The sequence below is a fragment of the Lasioglossum baleicum genome, chromosome 10 (genome assembly GCF_051020765.1).
Source record: "Lasioglossum baleicum chromosome 10, iyLasBale1, whole genome shotgun sequence".
Taxonomy (NCBI): Eukaryota; Metazoa; Arthropoda; class Insecta; order Hymenoptera; family Halictidae; genus Lasioglossum; species Lasioglossum baleicum.
This window is the reverse complement of record NC_134938.1, coordinates 539,824-552,532: the sequence shown is the minus strand read 5'-3', so window position 1 is coordinate 552,532 and position 12,709 is coordinate 539,824. Positions and strand designations below refer to the sequence as shown.

The 12,709-nt window shown below is 33.4% G+C and overlaps 3 protein-coding genes across 6 annotated transcripts; 1 reads left to right on the top strand and 2 right to left on the bottom strand.

The window, feature by feature from the left end:
- Positions 1 to 284: 284 nt before the first annotated feature.
- On the top strand, positions 285 to 4,831 carry Wbp2 (WW domain binding protein 2). 2 transcript variants are annotated; one of them, XM_076432528.1, is made up of 6 exons: positions 297 to 535; positions 829 to 1,163; positions 1,988 to 2,137; positions 2,343 to 2,531; positions 3,955 to 4,040; positions 4,206 to 4,831. In XM_076432528.1, the coding sequence occupies exons 1-6, from the start codon at positions 480 to 482 to the stop codon at positions 4,251 to 4,253; spliced, it is 864 nt and encodes a 287-aa protein (XP_076288643.1). In that variant the 5' UTR covers positions 297 to 479; the 3' UTR covers positions 4,254 to 4,831. The 2 variants fall into 2 exon arrangements, with proteins under 2 accessions (XP_076288642.1, XP_076288643.1); XM_076432527.1 differs by lacking the exons at positions 3,955 to 4,040; positions 4,206 to 4,831 and having other exon boundaries at positions 285 to 535; positions 2,343 to 3,172.
- Positions 4,832 to 4,847: 16 nt separating this feature from the next.
- On the bottom strand, positions 4,848 to 8,121 carry LOC143213053 (uncharacterized). Its single transcript, XM_076432525.1, has 3 exons — positions 7,069 to 8,121; positions 6,005 to 6,943; positions 4,848 to 5,685 (listed from the first exon to the last, which is right to left on the bottom strand). The coding sequence occupies exons 2-3, from the start codon at positions 6,758 to 6,760 to the stop codon at positions 5,470 to 5,472; spliced, it is 972 nt and encodes a 323-aa protein (XP_076288640.1). The 5' UTR covers positions 6,761 to 6,943; positions 7,069 to 8,121; the 3' UTR covers positions 4,848 to 5,469.
- A 243-nt stretch (positions 8,122 to 8,364) lies between these two features.
- On the bottom strand, positions 8,365 to 12,587 carry LOC143213051 (ubiquitin domain-containing protein UBFD1). 3 transcript variants are annotated; one of them, XM_076432520.1, is made up of 7 exons: positions 12,546 to 12,587; positions 12,142 to 12,313; positions 11,330 to 11,701; positions 10,498 to 10,688; positions 10,224 to 10,412; positions 9,658 to 9,866; positions 8,365 to 9,112 (listed from the first exon to the last, which is right to left on the bottom strand). In XM_076432520.1, the coding sequence occupies exons 1-6, from the start codon at positions 12,570 to 12,572 to the stop codon at positions 9,756 to 9,758; spliced, it is 1,062 nt and encodes a 353-aa protein (XP_076288635.1). In that variant the 5' UTR covers positions 12,573 to 12,587; the 3' UTR covers positions 8,365 to 9,112; positions 9,658 to 9,755. The 3 variants fall into 3 exon arrangements, with proteins under 3 accessions (XP_076288635.1, XP_076288637.1, XP_076288636.1); XM_076432522.1 differs by lacking the exon at positions 12,546 to 12,587 and having other exon boundaries at positions 8,374 to 9,112; positions 12,191 to 12,501; XM_076432521.1 differs by lacking the exon at positions 8,365 to 9,112 and having other exon boundaries at positions 9,443 to 9,866.
- Between the last annotated feature and the right edge of the window lie 122 nt (positions 12,588 to 12,709).

Here is a 12,709-nt window from a genome sequence, read left to right as displayed (position 1 = left end):
AAAGTCTTTTGAACCTTTATAATCCTCGTACGTTTTATATCGTAGGAGACACGTGATCAGCTACAATTTCCTGGAAACTGAAATATAACTCTATATATATAGCATATGAATAAATATACGTATTCTCTTATACTACGCGCTACCAGTGACGTAACGACGAAGTGTGATTTAATATATATGTATACATATACATATATGTAGTTTTCCACTTATTGTAAAATCAAATTGCGACATATATATTTGTCGAACACCACGTGAAAAGAGGATCGAATGTTTACAGATAATTGTTATATGAATAGGAGTGTTTATAACGGTTTTCTCGGGACACTCGGTATACTTTACATACTGTGTCATTTGCTATACTATGTTGTGATAAGTATACGCTTGCGCACTGCGTCATACTTATCACTTATGAATCAGCTGATGAAGAAGACGAACAGTTGCAGTTACAGCGGTATTTCGAGCGAAAGTCGGCAAATATGTCACTAAATACAGCGCACGCAAATGGCGGCGTTCTTATACACGCCGACGAATAGTAAGTTGAGAAGTTTATACCATCATTCGAACAATTGTCAATAGTATCTTGGCACGTTGTCGTTCGTGACATTTGTACAACGTAGTTCACCGTCGTGGCCTTCCGAAGGCGGTTTCCTGATTATGCGAGTTAATCTTTCCTTTATTAACGACGCCACCGCCTACGGAAAATTACCGTCTCTCGATTTACCAAATAATTTCAACGTTCATACAAACGATCGAACCTCAGATTTTATTAATATGATGCAATCGATGTAATAAAAAGATCAACAAGGAAAATATTTCTTTCCTCAGCATATTATTATACTGCGACAATGTTACCATGGAGTTCCACGGACCGGAACAACCCGAGTTCCTCGGGAACAAGCGAGGCCTGTTATACCTGACTACGCATAGAATGATTTTCAATGCTAAAGATCAGAAAGAAAAGATGCAGTCATTTAGCTTCCCATTCATAACGTTGAGCGACGTCGAAGTGGAACAACCAATGTTTGGAGCTAATTACATCAAAGGCAAATGTCGTGCCCAGCCGAATGGTAATTGGATCGGAGAATGCAAATTCAAGCTGTACTTTAAGAGTGGCGGCGCGATAGAGTTTGGACAGGCAATGCTGAGAGCAGCGGCAGTAGGTGAGATTGCTGTTACTTGATTCACAGGATGATTCTGGGAACTAGGACACGTTACTGCTCTTTTCTTAACACGTTCCGTGCCACGTGTACACGGTAAACTTCAAACTGCGTGTACCACTGGTGGTACACACTGATATAGTTACTTAATGCTCTAAAAAAATATGTTTTATAACGAGTTTAAGACTGTAGAATATATTTTCACGAAACGAATGAGCTTGAATGAAAAATCGAGTAGTAACGGCTTGGCACGGAATATGTTAAGTAAATATAGAAAAAAAAATCATAGCCAATGTGTAGTACATCCTAACTTGCTATGACCATATTTTTTATGTGCATGCACCGATGCATCCACCAGGCACAATTGCACTTTATTCCTTAATGCAACTCAATTTTTTTGTTAAACCAATCGATCCCTTTTATTATCCTGCGTATAAAAGTACTAACCCAAGGTCAACGAAATGTCAGTACTTTAGAAGATATTTGAGAGAGTTCGGATACACTTCTTGCAGGAAAGTACGTTTCTGGCACAATTGGGTTAGTACTTTTATACATAGGATAATGAAACGGATCAATTGGTTTAACAAAAAAATTGAGTTGCATTAAAGAATAAAGTGCAATTGCGCCTGGTGGGTGCATCAGTGCGTCCACATAAAAGACAAGGTCACAGGAAGTTAGGACATACCTATGATTTTTTCCTCTATCACTTTTTCTATTTTTATTGAAAAAAGAGTAAGTTATCCCAGTTCCCAGAATCACCCTGTATAATTCGTATTCATTCCTATCCGATTGTCGAATGTACTAATGGTAATTATACTTGTACATAGCTCAACGTAACGGTCCTGGATACAATGCTCCACCGCCGTATGAACCACCAACATCGAACTGGTATGCCGCTCCACCACCTGCTTATCAAGCACCTCCCGGATATTATGGTTGGGTACCACCTACCAATGTATTCCCAGATATGCCACCAGGTTAAATGTTTTTCTTCTGAATAGTACAAAAGTAGTTTTTTTGGTCTTCTTTAATAATATTCATAGTATTTTATGAAAAAGAAAATGAACAAAATCACAACAATGATATGGTAGTCGAAGTGTTATTCGATTGTCTGCTTAAATTTAGTTTACGAACTAGTTACAGTTAGTACGATTGTTTAAACATCTTTTTCTATGTATACAGCGAACAGTGTATACATGACGGACATGCCACCTCCGTATCCTGGTATTAACTCGCCTTATGCAAGCAGTGCACCCCAACAAGGTGCATGGGGAGCTCCCGGGCAACAAACAGGATGGGCTCCGCCTCAACAAAACGGTGCACCAGGATGGGCTAATCCAAGTTATAATAGCCAACCAATGTCCCAAGCAGGTGGGTATCCAAATTACCAGCAGCCATCTTACAATGGTTATCCACAAAATCCACCACCGTACTCCCAATATCCTCAAGGCAATAATTACCCGCAACCTCAATATAATCCGCAACAAAATTCTTACAAACCATACCCACCCGGTTATTAATTGTATAATAATTACGATAATACGAACTTTTATATGCAATGTACATATATACATGTGAAATTTATTATTCCTCGAGGCAATCGAACTTTAAAAAATAATTCCCCGAAGTTACATACGCGATGTATTGTTAAGACCGAAGTGCAGTGTACATTCTTTATTCCAGATATTTAAAGCGCAACAAATAAATAGCTTTTTTCTTTCTTTTTGAAACAAAAGATACAAGTATATATGTACTAATATATTTCATGCAGCATATACAGAAGGCACACAATAATGTAACATACACAATATATACATACATATAACGAACGCTAACTTTCCAATACCTTTTTTTTAACGAATGTATTTATAAAGAACAATATTGTTAACTGTTACTTTAGAGTATTACACTTTTGTTGTTTGAATAATACAATAGCTTTATAATAATTATTATATATATATATATATATATACATCAAGCATACTATGTTATTAAAATTTAGACAAATATAACTTGCTGTTTTTATTTAAACCCACCAATTAAGGACATTATGCTTTTGCAAAAACGATAAAATTATTTTCTAGAAAGGAAACTTAATATTGATGCCATACAATTTTCTATTTCACTGATTAAGTCTGAAGGTTTTGAATATTGTGCAATAATATTGCATAACAGGTTTGGTTGACCTGAAGTAAGGTTGACTTTCACTATGCTCAGTTATTATCTCATAGTTGTCAGAGATAGTTCAAAGGAACGCGACGTGCTATTACGTGCTCTTAATTAGCCCTTTGTTTATTAATCGTTTCATTTGAGTTACGAAAAGTGTGTCAAATTGATTCTACATAGTTTTCGGAAAAGTAGAATTCCAAAAATAGTTATACATATTATTTAAGTGTACTAAATGAATAACTTAATCGAAGTATGCTATGGCACAGAACTTTGTATTATTAAAAGCAATAAAAATGAATGTGTGTATGATTTTTTAAAAATTTTCTAGATCAAATATTTCCAACGATATATTAAACATAATTCATCTTAAAATTCCACCTTATGGAACAATTATTTGGCATTGTAATAACACAAGTTGTCAATTAAACAAAGAGATTCGTATTTCAAATTATTAGGACAATTAATCAGTTTAAAAACTAAAAGAGAAAAAAATGCCAGAACATTTTAAATTTACTGCATCAAACATATATACGTGTATGTAATTCTCTATACATTTTAATATAGTATATTTGTACAATAAAATTTGTGTCGTGTTGCTTGTGTTTCATATTTTTCTGCTTTACAGATGCAAAAGCAGCAGAAGCTGCGCAAAGTGCGTATTATGATCCGAGCAGGCCTCAATGTGCCTATGTTCCACCACCTGCATACTATGTAAGTGTTCGATAATACATATACACACATTCCAATATAGATTTTGCAATGATTTGGTAACATAGTATATATATATATATAAAATATATATAAATATATAAAATATATAATATATAGATAAATATATATATATATACGTTGTAATATTATGCTCTTTTATCTTAGGAAAGTCCACCAAGTTTCCAACAGGCAACAGAAAAGAAGGATCAGTAAAATTGCATTCACAATTTCCAAAAAACTAGTGATTTAACGTCACGCTGATGTTGTCTGAATAGTATTATACGTGTAATATACTGCATAATAACAGATATATGCATTCCACTTTAGGTTTTACTATAATGTCGTTTTTGGTGTGCGCATTTCAACAATACAATATTCCTATCTTTTCAATATTATCCACGATTTTGAATGTATACACTTTTATTGTACTTATCGTGTAGGTTGTATAGATATTCTATAAGAAATTCTATTGTATTTTGCGCAATTAAATGAATATAAATGAATAAAAATTACTGCATATGAGTATGGAAAGGAAACGTGTTACCTGTATTCGTACATTTTATTATAAACTATTGAAGGTACACAAGATTTGTACATATGTAAGAATACAATTGAGTATAATATAAAATAATCGGCATTCCAGTAAAATCTATACAAAAATTTCAATCGTAAAAACACATTTAAACCTATGCGTCTTTCTTTCGATCGAAAGTAAAACATGTAACATGTATATTTAAACGCATGTATAAAAATTTCAATATATGTATATAAAAATAATTTTCAACTGTTAATTACTGGCTGTATTAAATTACAGATGGCTACCTCTGTGTGTTAATTAGCTGCCCAAAGATCCTCGTTTCGACTAGCTTTCAACTATGGCAAAAACGGGTACACAGAATAATTTCAATGTGTACGAAAAGCTTTATACAATTCAATGATTTATAACAATTCGAATAGATGGGCAGTTGTAAAATGTTTAAAAATGCAATACTCTATAATTCGCGATTTGTTTTTTAGTAACTGTATAACTTTCATTTACAAAATGGCACCTAATCGATATTTTATCAGATAAGAATGTTTTACAAAACTAATGGAACACTTAAATGCTGATCGTTAACAGCATTTACATTGATCTGAGGTTCCTTATAGATATAAAACTTTTCATTCAACAGTTTACTAAGATCTTAGATTACATAGAGTGCTGTACCTATGTAGTTTATCAAAATTGTTCCAAGACAATTTCTCATAAATAGACTGCGGATCTTTATGCAAAATAAGAATGTTCTGCATTGATTTTGGGGGAAGCAGGAATAAAATAAAAATTGATTTCATCCCTTAATGACTTTGTTACATTAACAAGAACATATTATATTTCTTCATAAATGCATAAAGATCTGCACAGTCTGCTCATAAATAATGTAAGAACAGTTTACCCGTACTCAGAAGTGACCGTTAAACTGAAGTTCCCATCTATAACGTAAGTGCTGTGGTACCAAATTCTCGTATCTAAAAGAATAATGTCTCCAGCACGAACAGTAAAGTTAAAACGTTCGCAAATATTATCGCATTCTGGTGTTGGAGCAACGGTCCATCTTTTATCGCCCAAGATCTGTCCTTGCCACATAAGACGAGAAATGTAGTCCAGCTGCGAAAAGAGAGATCAATGAAAAAATCAGTTGTTAGTCATCAGATTCGTTTAACATAAGGCCAGCTTATTATTAGGTTGTTGCATATGAAATGTCCGATAGTTTGATGGTAAAAAGAACTACAAAATCAAGATAACAATCTTGTAAGTGAGGAACGTGAATAACCATAATATATATCCTATTTTTACCATAATACAATAAAGAAACTTAAAATTTCTAGATAGAATACATTGGATATATACAAAATTGCGTTTGCTTAATGTCACTGCTAAAAATCGGACATTTCATATGTAAAAACCTAATTATTATCGCACATACATGCATAATGGCACCTTCCTCGTATCCCAAAAAAACATAATTGGTATATGGAACCTCTGCATCCTCTGGCAAAAAATGAGGTAGATTGTAAAACTGTTTCATTGCATCCAAAATTTGTAGGTGACAATTTTTCCAACCAACATACCATGGCTCTTGTCCACCGTGTTGCAGAGCTCTGTCCTCGCTCATGGCAAAAACGTCTCTTAAACTAGTGAAATTACTTTTGAAATGTAAGAACTGGCATTCTTCCACCGAATCGTAAGCACCGTCTACGTTTTCATATAGATTTTTGAAAAATTTCCAGCTGAACACTTTGGAGGCTGGCCAGTTGCTGGCAGCATTTTTAATCACCATCGGCCGAGAGGAGTATGCGTATTGTTTGAACTCCTCTCTGGTCAGATTTGGTAAAGTTAAAGCTGTTGTAACATCTCTACAATAATCGCAATTCGATATCGGCCTGGTGAATTCCCATATTAAATAATTATTTGGTACTAAACATCTAGTTCCTCTTATACTCTTAACAAGATCGATATATAAATATTTCAAAAATATAGTACAAAATATCGGCATGATCAAGACGAGGAATACTTTCTTGGAACGTAGACAACGGAAAGCATTGTTTCCTTCATGTTTCGCATTATTTCTTGTACTGACAGATTTCAATTCTGACAATGAAGCACCTTGTCTCAGAAAGCTCTCTGCTAAAACTAAAAATGCTCCTTGGATATTTTCGATAGTGTTCTCGCTTCCATCCATAACTACCAACAAGGGGAAATAGTAAAAATTTCCTTTCAACAATTTTAAGTAACCATTGGAGATTTGGTGTTATGTCTCTTCTAATTCATTCGGTATGTTAATGCTACCTGCTCGTTCATCCCACTACCGACATAATGCAGTAGTGCCATTTTAATTTAATAATGACATCGGTCTTTTCATCATCTGTAAGCATTTAATAACATTTATAATACTCTCCTGTTCATTTTGTCTGCTGTAAATACATGTGAACTAATAATTGGAGATTCGGTGTAAAGTCTCTTCTAATTAATTTGGTATGTTAATGCTACCTGTTTGTTCATCCCACTACTGACATAACGCAGTAGTGCCATTTGAATTTAATGATGACATCGGTCTTGTCGTTTAAGCGTTTAATAAAATTTACAAATCTCTCCTGTTCGTTTTCTCTGCTGTAAATATTTACATGCGAACTTATAATTGCACTTCAAGCGAGTACAATAAATATTGCTCGCGTTGCTTTGAAATCGTTTATTATAAGGCGTTCATCGCATACATATATCCATGTCATAGTGAATTAGACTGACAGTCCTTTGCTCGAAATATAGGAACAAAGATTATGCAGGAGAAAATATGTTCATCGAAACAGTATCGATAATGATATCGTGATGGAAATACATACATCCAACAAGCGTGGTATGTGGTTGTGGTGTAACTTTGTCAGTGTAACTGGTGTATGAGTTATGAGTTTCACACTGTCACTTTTACACATACCTATATATACAATACACAGATTGCGCGCACGCATGCGCCGTGATTGAGCCTTGAACCACTTCAGTTTCAACAAAATGTGAAGGTTTACATTGATTGCGGAACAGATACCTACATAGGTACTGTCGTTCCCCGATCGTTGCGAAGTCTTGTCTTGTCTCACCTCTCCTTACAACTTTCGCATCTTCTTACATGGTCCGAGCGAATCAACGAAAGCTGAACAAGCGTCGTCTATTCGCTCAACTCAACTAATTGAACCCCCTAATAGGAAATTTCCTGTTCACGTGTCGCACGAATGCGAGCAGCTGTTGCGGGAATTCCAGGATTTAAAAGAGTCCTGTTGATGTAGAAGTTTTAAATATCGTATTCTGTATTAGAACTGATTGGTCAGTTCTTTGAAAACTATTTCGATAGATCGACGAATAATTAGATGCATTCCCGATTTTTTGTAATATTATAGAATAAAAATGGTGCTTATTAATTCTTTCTAATGTAGAGAACATGTAAATCAAATTTGACCAAAATATCCTATATTTTCTAAAGTTTAATTATTATTCTTATATTTTGTAATTTTTAAGATTTAAATTATGTTTTCCAATTTGGCTTCCAGAGCTGTCCACAATTTCTAAATCTCTTGTTTCAAACATTAATTCAAATAGTATGTATATATATATAATAATATATATAATATATATATATTATATATTTAATTTTGTATTAAAATATTATCGTATATAGCTACATCTCATGAAAATAAAACAATAAAATCGAGCTGGAAGCTTGTATTCTTTAAAAAAACGATTGATATGAAAAAATAAAATAAACACAAATGGAGAATCCTTAAAATTATTTATTTTATCAAATTGTCCAACATGATGTACAAGTCTTATTTAATTAAACGGACACTGAAGTAGATGTTTCAATGTGCAAACTCCAATTATGAAATTTCTGTAGACATATATTCCGATAAATAAATTTGATTTGCCGTTTCTTCGAATTCCGTCCTTTCTTCCTGTATTTTTAAAGATGTAGGTACGCATTTAATTGTATAAAACTTAATTTACAGCAGTTATAATACTACTAAGTTATGCAATATGCGATTTGCTTACGTTCGACGAGATACAGTCCACTGAAATTTCAACGACGAAACTCCGAGATGCTTTTTAACAGAGACACAATTTATCTAGGCCAATGTCGAGAACCAAAGGCCAATGTAAAATGTACTCAATTTCGTAACAAGCTTCGTTGTTTCATTATTGAACATTATTGACACGTTAGATTTATTGTGTTCGTGAAAAATGCGGACTATATATATGCATATATATATATGCCTTGGTAGTGATGCGGCTCTATCTATATATTCGTAAAATCGTTTTTTCATATTTGAGCAAAATAAAATTTTCATTACGGCATAACATTTCCGACCGCTGTTTCGGATTAAAACATACTACAAATCTCGCATTAATATTTCGAATGTTTGCGGAAGTATCTGAATTTTACAATTTACTTATCGATATCATTAAATGCGGTAAAAAGTTGTATTATTTCTCGACGAACTTCAAAAGATTGTAAATGCAACATCATAACTTCTTTCTTCGCATCCTCCTATAAATGTAATTTTACAAAAATTTCACATTTATTTCGATGGTTCATACGCTTCTACTTAAATAAAGGAGAAAATGTTTAAAACTTTGAAATCTGTTCGTTCAAACAAATAACGTTGATCATAAAGCAATGAATATATATTTCTTCAACATAAATGTATTTTTCTTCTTTCAAGAGTTAAAAAAAAACTTATTATATTTACAAATCTTACACACAATATAATCCAATGAAAAGCAATATTACAATTATAATATTATCTCAATGTATCAAAATTTGTCTACACTCCGAAAATCACAATATGTATCTTATAAATACAATACGTTCAAAGAGAGACAGACAGACAGACAGAGACAGAGTCAGAGATATAGATAGACAAAGAAAGAATGTGTTTTTCTAAAACCGGTTATCACCGAATTTTGTAAAATAACTGTCATCGATTTTTAACAAAAATTATTGACATTGTCTATCCAAAAGATTTTTCTTAACAGAATACTTTTACTAGGAGACATCGGTTATAATCCAACGCAAAATAAGTTACTACTTACTGTTAAAAATGTGTGACTAGCACAGTCGTGTTTGTATCAATGCTTACACCTGATTACACTTTGCATTCAAAGAGACAGAAATTTCCATCAATGGTCGATCAAAAATAGCACCATTTACCAAGAATAGCATCTTTTATAGCCGATATGTATTGCGCGGGAACCCAATATATCCAATACCTCGATGCTTCCGTTGTGCCTAGTTGAATAGCCTAAAATTTTCGAAAGTAAACACATCGAATGTAAACATATAATAAAAACACAATGGTAATTTTCAGCGGTGTGTGAGAACCCGAAAATGTAGAGACTGTTTGGGGAATGTTTCGGGATTCTCGGAATTATCGGGATTCTCGGAATTATCGAGATTCTCGGAAGTATCGGGATTAAAAAGAAGGAGATTCAATGAATAAATTTTATAATCGGAAACCTGAAATTTTCGAGAACCTCTAACATATTCGGAAATCTTAACATAGTCGAGAATTTCATATTCAAGAAAAAAAATTCTCATTCCGACCCGACTCGACATCTTCGAGTTGTCACACCTCTGGTTATTTTGTAATGACACAAACCATAATGTGGTACTCTGGATAATCATGTATAGGTTCACTGTGTACACCCTTTATAGAATTCATAGGTATTTTGTCTGTTCTTTCTTTCGTACCAATCCACAGTTGGTCTTGTTCCAATTTAAATGTTAATCTAACTTTACCACCAGATTTATTTAACATGCCAGCCAATGGAAATTTTGGTAGAGGCTCCTAATAACAATTCAATTTATCGATTAGAGTATTTTACATATAAATCGCTTACAGAAATCTCGTCGGTTCTTTCTCAAAATAATACCTTGCTATCTAATATACCAGGCATCACGTCTTCCGGAATACCTTTATCTAAAACTTTCCTGTGAACTTTTTGTTGAGATAAGGGTTCTTTGCTCGCTGTAGACGCAGCTTCATCCGAAAGATCTTGCTTCGTTGGAATCGATACGGCCAATACATCATCTAACTTTGATCCTACTACCATGACCTTGGCACCTTAAAAATGCACGATAATGAAATCAATATCACATATTTAACAGCAAGAAGTTATTCGAAGTGTTATTATTAGGCTGCGGATGTGTATACAATTTTCAATTTTCATAGACGAGTTTTAAGAAAGTGAACTAAAATACAATCTTATTTCCAGTGGTAGCAGCCTCTGCGAATCTCCAAATAATACAAATTGTACTAAATTCTGTCGGAAGTTATATTCCACCCATTTCTGAAAATTTTCAGAAGCCCTAAATACATAAAGATCCGCAGTCTAGTTATTATTGTTGAAAAATTTAAGAAACTCAAGATGTCAATATCAATTTCTCCTCTATTAAAATCATTAACTCTAAACCTACCAGGCTCTAAAAGTAGCCGATACATGACACCTAAAAATAACAAGATTAAATTTGTTTGAACTTTGTGCGATTCATATTATAATATCTCCGCTATTAAATGTATTTATTTAATCATTTACCATGAAAGCATCTTTATAATTTCAATAATTGTGAAATAAAAAATCTGGAAGGTTTAGTGTTAAGGGAAGAAATAACATTCGATTTAGCTTCCGTTTCTTGCAATCGATGCAGACAACTTTTTCTTTTGCGTAAAGATCCACAGTTTAGTTATTATACAAGATCAGTTACCTTTCGTGACCCCTAGGGTTCTTAATGTTTGATCGTCTTTAGCTAATCCTTTGATCATAACTTTCTGCATCGCTTGGGGCACGGATATAATGTTTTGAAGGTGCGCTTTTAATTGAGCGACAGTGCCATCGAGTGGAAAATTGACATTGATCCGCTGTTTATTATAAATCACTTTAAAGTCAATGTTCTCCTGGGGTGGATCTTGCGTGTCGGTCATGCTATTATCTTTCAATGGTGTATCGAGAATTTCACATTTTGATATTGAGTCTTTTGTTTCTGTGGACGTGGTTTCGTTAGAATTTGTGTTCGATACTAGTTCAGCGCAAGGAGTTATATTACAGCAATTGTCGTTGCTTTCACTTTTTGCAGCACCTAAAAGAAGAGACAAATTATTAGAATATTTATTGGTAACGAGGGTATCGACATTTTCGGTTATGCTAAAATCGATTTTGAGAATGCAGAAATATTTAGCATTGTTGTTGAAAGATTAATACAGAAGATGATGCATCAGAATGAAGAAAATATTTTCGACACATTACTTAAGGTTATGTCTGAAAGAGATACAGATTTTTAAAAAGAAACCTGCAATTTAACGAGGATTATGCAGATTCAATGCTACATGACAATTAATAAATACTTCTACTAATAGTTCTTGTCGGAGAAACGAGTGTTCTCTAGAATTTTATTCGTGATATACAATTGTTATTTGCAAGATTCCATAACAGGACGAATTCAGGTGATATATATTTGTTATATTCGAAATCATATAAAACAAGCATAACGTATGGAAACGAAAAGTATTTATTGGTTACCGATCGCTACGAGAAAACATGAAAAATCGTCAAAATTTAGTGTACGTACCGACGTACTCCATGATGAACTGTATCTCGTCGACCAATCAAAACTGCTGCAGGATGCGTTGCAATTCCTGCCATTCGTATTTACACCGATCTTGGGAATGACTTTCAAATTTTCAAATATATTCTAGAAACAATTGGGGCGAACGTTTAAATTCGCACGATTCGGTGGTCAAATTTCAAACGCGGTTTCGGCGGTTCATTCTTCGGGCAAAATAAACAACAAGTTTGAATATATGGATTTGAAAAAATTTCCATCGAACGTTTCGCTTTATATTTCTTACGCATATAGATATAGCAACACACCCGAATTATTTAAGATATTCTAAAAACAACTTTTCGTACATTTTATAACTTACAGTGTATTTACAAATGCCGCGAAACATTCAAACGAAAGCGTAATTAAAAAAGGCTACCGGCCACACAGATGTAATAGTGTCACACAAGTGTATTCCTGTTTCCTATAATCAATGCAAAGCTCTTTTTAATTTTGCATAAAGATTTGTAGTCTATATATCATTAA

Bases quoted from the DNA above. Each gene is read 5' to 3' on its own strand.
- Wbp2 (XM_076432527.1), top strand. From the start codon at position 480: ATGTCACTAAATACAGCGCACGCAAATGGCGGCGTTCTTATACACGCC. The intron at 536-828 runs GTAAGTTGAGAA...TTCTTTCCTCAG, and splicing joins CTTATACACGCCGACGAATA to CATATTATTATACTGCGACA. The intron at 1,164-1,987 runs GTGAGATTGCTG...ACTTGTACATAG, and splicing joins GCTGAGAGCAGCGGCAGTAG to CTCAACGTAACGGTCCTGGA.
- LOC143213053 (XM_076432525.1), bottom strand. From the start codon at position 6,760: ATGGATGGAAGCGAGAACACTATCGAAAATATCCAAGGAGCATTTTTA. The intron at 5,686-6,004 runs GTATGTGCGATA...CTCTTTTCGCAG, and splicing joins AGGAAGGTGCCATTATGCAT to CTGGACTACATTTCTCGTCT.
- LOC143213051 (XM_076432520.1), bottom strand. From the start codon at position 12,572: ATGTTTCGCGGCATTTGTAAATACACT. The intron at 12,314-12,545 runs GTAAGTTATAAA...AATTGTTTCTAG, and splicing joins GCGGCATTTGTAAATACACT to AATATATTTGAAAATTTGAA. The intron at 11,702-12,141 runs GTAACCAATAAA...CTCTTCTTTTAG, and splicing joins ATGTTTTCTCGTAGCGATCG to GTGCTGCAAAAAGTGAAAGC.